At 50.2% G+C, this 7,158-nt stretch overlaps 1 protein-coding gene across 2 annotated transcripts; it reads left to right on the top strand.

Annotated features, from left to right (window-relative positions):
• Positions 1–1,521: 1,521 nt before the first annotated feature.
• Positions 1,522–6,895, top strand: FST (follistatin; the record flags this gene model as incomplete). 2 transcript variants are annotated; one of them, XM_079703656.1, is made up of 6 exons in its annotated part: positions 1,522–1,606; positions 3,543–3,734; positions 4,158–4,376; positions 4,696–4,920; positions 5,621–5,848; positions 6,584–6,895. In XM_079703656.1, the coding sequence occupies 6 exons, from the start codon at positions 1,522–1,524 to the stop codon at positions 6,664–6,666; spliced, it is 1,032 nt and encodes a 343-aa protein (XP_079559782.1). In that variant the 3' UTR covers positions 6,667–6,895. The 2 variants fall into 2 exon arrangements, with proteins under 2 accessions (XP_079559782.1, XP_079559781.1); XM_079703655.1 differs by having other exon boundaries at positions 5,618–5,848.
• Positions 6,896–7,158: the final 263 nt, after the last annotated feature.

The following is a 7,158-nucleotide window of genomic DNA, read 5'->3' as shown; positions in this document are numbered from 1 at the left end:
GACCTGCGAATGTCCAAGAATTTTGTCTGCATACTTCGCTGCCTGTTGTCCTTCGGGCTCCAGAAGCGAAAAGAATAGAAATTTAAAAGGCAGCTTTGGAATAAACAATATAGCATTTTCCGTGAAGTAATCGTTTTATATAAAAGGAAATATCGCCTCCTCAGTTTCATTCAGCGGTGCCAAAAATGTTATAAATGAGAGACCCGCCAACTTTCAGCGAAGAATGCCAGGCACTGTGCTTAATAAACTGAGGCTACAGAAGTTCATTATCGATGTTGCAATCTTTTTTATTCCGCGAACGGAGAGAGAGGGAGAGGGAAAGAGGGAAAGAGGGAGAAAGAGAGAGAGAGAGAGAGAGAGAGAGAGAGAGAGAGAGAGAGAGATGCTGAGAAGGAGACTGGGAGAGACGGAGACACACAGGACGGAAACTGGGGAGCCTCCGAGCCGGGGAAGGGGGGTAGACCGCCTGCGTCGGCGCCCCCGCTCCGGGTTCCGACTCCAGAAGCGGCGAAGTGAAAGGGGAGAAAAGAAAACGAGAGGGTCGAGACTGACGTGGGGGGAGAGGCCGGGGCTGAGGTGTTCAACATTTTTGTTCGCCTCTGACTCGTCGAGACCCAGGGCCGCGTTTCGGCCCGGCTCAGCCGGGGTGGAAGGTGCCGGGGCCGGGGTTCCCAGCCACACCTCTGGGCTCCGGGTGGCCGCAGCGCTCGGCACGCGCAGACCCAGACACAAAACGTCTCGGGGTCCCGCGCCCAGACTGCGGGGGCCTAAAACGGCAGCGACCCGACCTCAAGCGGGATATTGCAGCAGCTCGGGCTCTCCGGGCGTTTTGCAAAGTCTTCCTGGAGCGGAGGAGCGCCGGTGCGAAGACCAACTCCCGCCCAGCTGCCCAGCTCCGCTCCGCCCGCCGCCGCCTCCAGAGCCCCCAGCGCGCCCCCCCCCGACACACACACGCTCTCTCACACACACACGCACGCACACACACACACGCCACCCCCGGCGCGCCGGCGCTACCAGCGAGCGGCGGCGTGCAGGACTTGAAGTGGGTGTTCTTCCCCACTCCCCCGCCCCGGTCGCCTGCCCCCTCCCTCTCGCTCCTACGCAAATAAGAACTCGGCGATTCCCCTCCTGCAGCTTTGATTTCGGGCACCTCCACCAGATAATTGGGAAGGGTTTCCAGAAGGTGGGAAATGTCACCTGATTCACACTGAACTTTTAGAAGCTCCCCACCCCCAAGGAGCCGCGCACACCCTCGCTCGCGGCCGCCCTCCCACTGCCCCACACACTGGGAGACCGCCCACCGCAAACCGCGGAGACCCCCGTCTAGATTTAAAGCGCGGCTGCGCCCGGCTTCTGACGTCCATTGAATCGCGCGGGCGGCCGGCGGCGAGCGCGGGGCTGCGCCGGGATCGCTGCGCCCTCCGCCGCTCGCCTCTGCGACGCGCGCCGCTTGCCCGAGCCACCCGCCGCCGCGCCCGCTCCCCGCGCCGCCGCGCTCCTCGCCCCGCGCCTGCCCCCAGGATGGTCCGTCCCAGGCACCAGCCCGGCGGGCTCTGCCTCCTGCTGCTGCTGCTCTGCCAGTTCATGGAGGACCGCAGTGCCCAGGGTAAGCGAGGGGGGATGCGCTGGGAGGTTCGGCAGAGGGCAGGGGTTTGTACTTTTCGGTCGTCTCCACTGGGTCTGTTCTGAGCAATGCTGCTCTCGGAAGATGTTGGACCAACTTAGCGAGTCCGGGATGGAGAGGAGTGGGAAAACTAAAGGCAGTGACACTTTAGGACCTAAAGCCGAGTTTGGAGCGCGGTTATCCTTTAAAAGGAAAGGGGGTGAGCTGGGTCTCTCTCAGTAGGTAGGGTTAGATGCTCCAAGTTCTGGACATAATGAGTTCAGATGTTATCTCCCCTGTTTGGCTCTGAGGAAGGGGACAAGCATCAGTAGCCTGGAGATTTCAGTCGACCCATTTGCAGTCTAACCTCCCTCCCTCCTAAGTCTTTTGGATACCTTAAAAAAATGACTGGGTGGGGAGGGGGGATACTGAAATTTCTTCGGTGGCTGGGGGACGTGGTTTCAGAAACTTTGCCCAAACTTGGAAATGTGGGTGCCGAAAATTTCAGAGGGAAGTAGCTTTCTGCCTAGTGGATGCTTCTTCCAACCTCCTCCCCCCAACCCCGCAAAAAAAAAAAAAAAATTATTGCCCCGGACTCTTGAGTAGTTTACAGTTTTTTCCCCTTTGCCTCATTCCTCTGTTAACTTTCTGTAGAACAGTGAGGAGCCCACAATTGATTTAAATTCTGAGATGCAAGTTTCTAAAGTTTTTTAAAATTAGATTTGTTTATTTCAATTAGCCTTTGGGCAGAATTTTTTAAAAATAATAATAGCAGCTTGCGATCCAATTATTGTTAAAGTTATATGGATGATTCATGAGAAATCTTCCTGACCAAAATCCGAACATTAAAAAGGAAGAAGGGGGGGAATTTACTTGCAAAGATTTCTTGGTAGGTATGAGATAGGGGTGTGTGTATACACACATACATGTATATAAAACCATGAAACAGTAGGAAGTCCCCTCCTTTTGTTCCCCCCCATACTCTTTTCTAGAGGCAGACTTGTAACTTTCCTGGCTTTAGCGTTAACATTTTGTGTGTGTTGTAAACTGTCCCCCGGGCACTGCCCCTAGCCGTCTGCGACGCACTACTCCGAGTTGCCCGCCTTTCGGGACGAGGCGCTGCCGGGGTGCCGGGGAAAGCAGCCCTGGGAGATTTCGAAAGATCGCGGTGGCCGCGGGCGTCCTCTGGGTCTGGCGGATTGCAAAACGGCCCGTCGGGCGGGCTGCGCCTCGAGGCCGCGCGGGGCAGCGCCGGGCAGGGCCCGGTTGCTTTTTTGCTTTCATTTTTCACAAGTGCCTTTTGCTTGATCTGTTCTTGTGTGTGTGTGTGTGTGTGTGTGTGTGTGTGTGTGTGTGTGCGCGCGCGCGCGCGCGTGTGTGTGTCTGTCTGTCTGTCTCGGTCTCTCTCTGTCTCCCCCTTTCTTTTTCTTTCTCTCTCTCTCTCTCAAGTTCTCCTACTTTCTTAACCCCTGTCACAAATAATACTCGTACCGCCTACATGAATGCAACATGTAAAAACACCCGTCGCATCCTGTTTTTGTCAGGTTCTTTAATCTGCTCTTCGAGTCGCTGCAGGTTATGAAATGGGACGAATAAAAGTAAACAGTCTAGTAAAAGTCAACGCAAGCTGCACGTGTTGTGTCTGGGTCACTGGTAACTGACACTGATATGGCTGGGGCGCTCTGGCTTCTCGCTCTCGCCTTCCCTCCCCCTCGTCCACCTCCCACCTCTTCAATCTGGTTTTTTCCCCCTCGTTCTCCACCCCTTCACTCCCTCCGATTTGTTTCCTGCTTTTCTGCTTTTCTCTCCCGTCTCTCCTCCTCCACGCTCACTCCCTCCCCATCCCCGCCGGGGCTCCTTCCCTTGCCGGCTCGCCGCCTCTCTCCCCCTACCCCGCCACTGCTCACTCGCCCACCTCCCCGCCCCTGTCTCCCCGCAGCTGGGAACTGCTGGCTCCGCCAAGCAAAGAACGGCCGCTGCCAGGTCCTGTACAAGACAGAATTGACCAAGGAGGAGTGCTGCAGCACCGGCCGCTTGAGCACCTCATGGACCGAAGAGGACGTAAATGACAACACGCTCTTCAAGTGGATGATTTTCAATGGGGGCGCCCCCAACTGCATCCCCTGTAAAGGTAGGGCTCTTCCTCCCCAATTTGTAGGCCCTCAGTAGAGGGCGTCTTACCCTCCCAGTGCCCAGCTGGGGTGTGGGACTGGGAGAGCTTTGTTCGTGGGATCCACTTAACTACCCCCAGCCCTGGTAAGCCATTCGGGTTGAATCTTGGGCGTCACATACTACAGGCAAAACAAGGTCGACAGAGGTTCTCGGACTTCTTAGCCAAATGTAGTGGTGAAGCCAGCCAACCCGTGCACTTTGAGAGAGATCTGGGTATGGGATGCAGCCCACTGTCCCCCACACCTGCCCCTCAACTTCTGGGTGAGAGCCCCTTGGGCTCGGACTGCTGGCAGCACGATTGCGCGAGGCACCCGCAGCCCTCCTGGCTGACCTGCATGGTGCCTGGCCCCGGTTTTAATCCCTGCATCTTTCCAACTGCTAGAAACGTGCGAGAACGTGGACTGTGGGCCCGGGAAAAAATGCCGAATGAACAAGAAGAACAAACCCCGCTGCGTCTGTGCCCCAGATTGTTCTAACATCACCTGGAAAGGCCCAGTCTGTGGGCTGGACGGAAAAACCTACCGCAACGAATGTGCACTCCTCAAGGCCAGATGTAAAGAGCAGCCGGAACTGGAAGTCCAGTACCAGGGCAAATGTAAAAGTAGGTCCTACCCGGCCCCTCCCCCAGCTTTCTACCTGAGATAGACCCACTGCAAGACCCCCGGGGGCTGGTGTAGTCTGCAGTAATAGCCTAATAATAATAATGATGATACCAAGTAGAGGAACCCTTTCTAACTCCTAAAGACTCCTTAAAACACTGAAGGACCAACCTAGAGTCATAGTTTTCTTTTGAAAACCACAGGGCTCCCAGAGTACGTTTCTGAAAGCTGGATGCTTCATGATTTCCTTGATACTATCAAATGCTCAGTCCCTAAGGACCAGAAGGTGCCTATTAATGTGTGTTTCCCTCTTTGTTTCAGAGACCTGTCGGGATGTTTTCTGTCCAGGCAGCTCCACATGCGTGGTGGACCAGACTAATAATGCCTACTGTGTGACATGTAACCGCATTTGCCCAGAGCCCACCTCCTCTGAACAGTATCTCTGTGGGAATGATGGAGTAACCTATTCCAGTGCCTGTCACCTGAGAAAGGCTACCTGCCTACTGGGCAGGTCTATTGGATTGGCCTATGAGGGAAAGTGTATCAGTAGGTATTCTGGATTGAGGAAGGAAAAGAAAAAATACGAAAAGAGAAAGAGGCTAGAAATGGTGTTAAAACTATGAGGTTAACTAATAAATAAGGCCAAAGCCTCCCCAAACACATAGCTTCACCAAAGAGAGAAGTACTCTCCAGTTTGGGTAAATTGTCATGACCACAGCATTCCTTAAGAAAACCATTGTCTTCCGGAAGCATTGGCATATATATTGAAATGCCAGCAAGACACAGGAAACAATTTTCCTCCTTAGAAACCAAAGAACTCACTCAATTTTACACATTTTTTTTTTAAGTGCTAGACTTGCTGGAAGCAAGAAATAATTAACAGTTCCTAAAATCTGTTATCAGATTCTGATAACTGATAGAATTCTTTCTTTTTTTAAAAGATCCCACTTGTGGGAAATAATCAAATACATATTTAACTCAAGGATACTGTGAAATTCTGTTCCCAAAAAATGCTACAGTATTTTCATGTACTAATATAGTATGTAGAAAACGGGTGTGTGTGTGTGTGTGTGTGTGTGTGTGTGTGTTTTGGTTTTATTATAGAGCATTTTTGCACAATGTCTCCATTACCCCCATGAGTGAGTAATAAGATATGTTATATGTTTACATTTAATGATAGGAGACTAGAGAAAGGGGGTGAGGGGAAGATGGATTTACTCATCACAGGTGTATTATATCCTAGAAGCAAAGTCCTGTGAGGATATCCAGTGCACTGGTGGAAAAAAGTGTTTATGGGATTTCAAGGTTGGCAGAGGCCGGTGTTCCCTCTGCGATGAGCTGTGCCCTGAGAGTAAGTCTGAGGAGCCTGTCTGTGCCAGTGACAATGCCACCTACGCCAGTGAGTGTGCCATGAAGGAAGCGGCCTGCTCTTCAGGCGTGCTGCTGGAAGTGAAGCACTCCGGATCTTGCAACTGTAAGTGCAATTTCTAACCTTGCTGCAATTTAAGGCTTTCCCAGGCAAGCCCTAGGGAACGGAGACGTAAAAAGCACGAAAACCTCCCCATATAAGCCCACTTCTGTTAGGTAGCTGCTAAATTTTACCAGCAGTTCGCGATCCACAGAAAAATTGCCTAGAATGTTTCTGGGCTTTTAGGATTTGTCTGATGATCATCAAGGGGGTTGCCTCTAAAAACCTATTTCCAGTCATTTGCCCCTAATTTCTTTTGCTTTAGTAGTGTGCTTTGCTGTTTGCTTTATTAACACTTGAATCTAAACTAACTGCTTCAAAGGTTGTTTTTTTTTCTTTTTCAAAGACAGCTTTCTATTATCACACATGGGCTGCTGCTTTGCGCAGCTGCCTCTACTAACTCTGAATTAAGGACCCAAAGCAGTTATACCTAGAACACAAGAGCGCTTTTTATCTGATTTCAGGAATCTGCCCGTAAAACCTGAGCCATTGATTCTTCAGAACTTTCTGCAGTTTTTGACTTCATAGATAATGGTGTTTTTTTTAAGTTTTTTTTTAAACTTATTGCATAACAGCAGATGCCAAAAACAAAACAAAAAAAAAGCATCTTACTGCAAGTCACATAAAAATGCAACGCTGTAATATGGCTGTTTCAGAGGGCTTTGAAAACGTACACTGAGCTGCTTCTGCGCTGTTGTTGTCCATATTTAAACAGCAGCTCCCCTGTATTCCCCCATCTAGCCATTTCGGAAGACACCGAGGAAGAGGAGGAAGATGAAGACCAGGACTACAGCTTTCCTATATCTTCCATTCTAGAGTGGTAAACCCTCCACCAATGTTCAGTGTTGACATAGCCTTTGGGCAAAAAAAAAAAAAAGAAAAAGAAAAAGAAAAAATATATTGTCCATACTGTAAATAAGTGTATGCTTATTTATTTGGGGGGAAAACTATACATAAAGGACCTTTGTCCTAAAGCTCTCTCCCAGGCCACCTTGTTACTCACTGGACCCGGAGAGGCAGTCATTGTGAGGTCTACTGGATGAGGCCCATAGTTGAGACTTGTAGACATTTATTTATACTGTGTCATGTTTTATAATTTATACATAAAATGTCTGGTTGACTGTACACCTTGTTTTTGAAGAAATTTATTCGTGAAAGGAAGAGCAGTTGTTATTTATTGTGAGGTCTCTTGCTTGTAAAGTAAAAGCTTTTTTTTTTCCTTGTAAACCATTTAAGTCCATTCCTTACTATTGACTCACTCATCTGTCTCCCTTCATTTCACTGTTGTTAGACTCTTTTCCATTATAACAAACTTG

This window comes from Hyperoodon ampullatus (assembly GCF_949752795.1).
Source record: "Hyperoodon ampullatus genome assembly, chromosome: 4".
Classification (NCBI taxonomy): domain Eukaryota; kingdom Metazoa; phylum Chordata; class Mammalia; order Artiodactyla; family Ziphiidae; genus Hyperoodon; species Hyperoodon ampullatus.
Note: the sequence above shows the minus strand (reverse complement) of the source record. Positions and strands in the feature narration are given on the sequence as shown.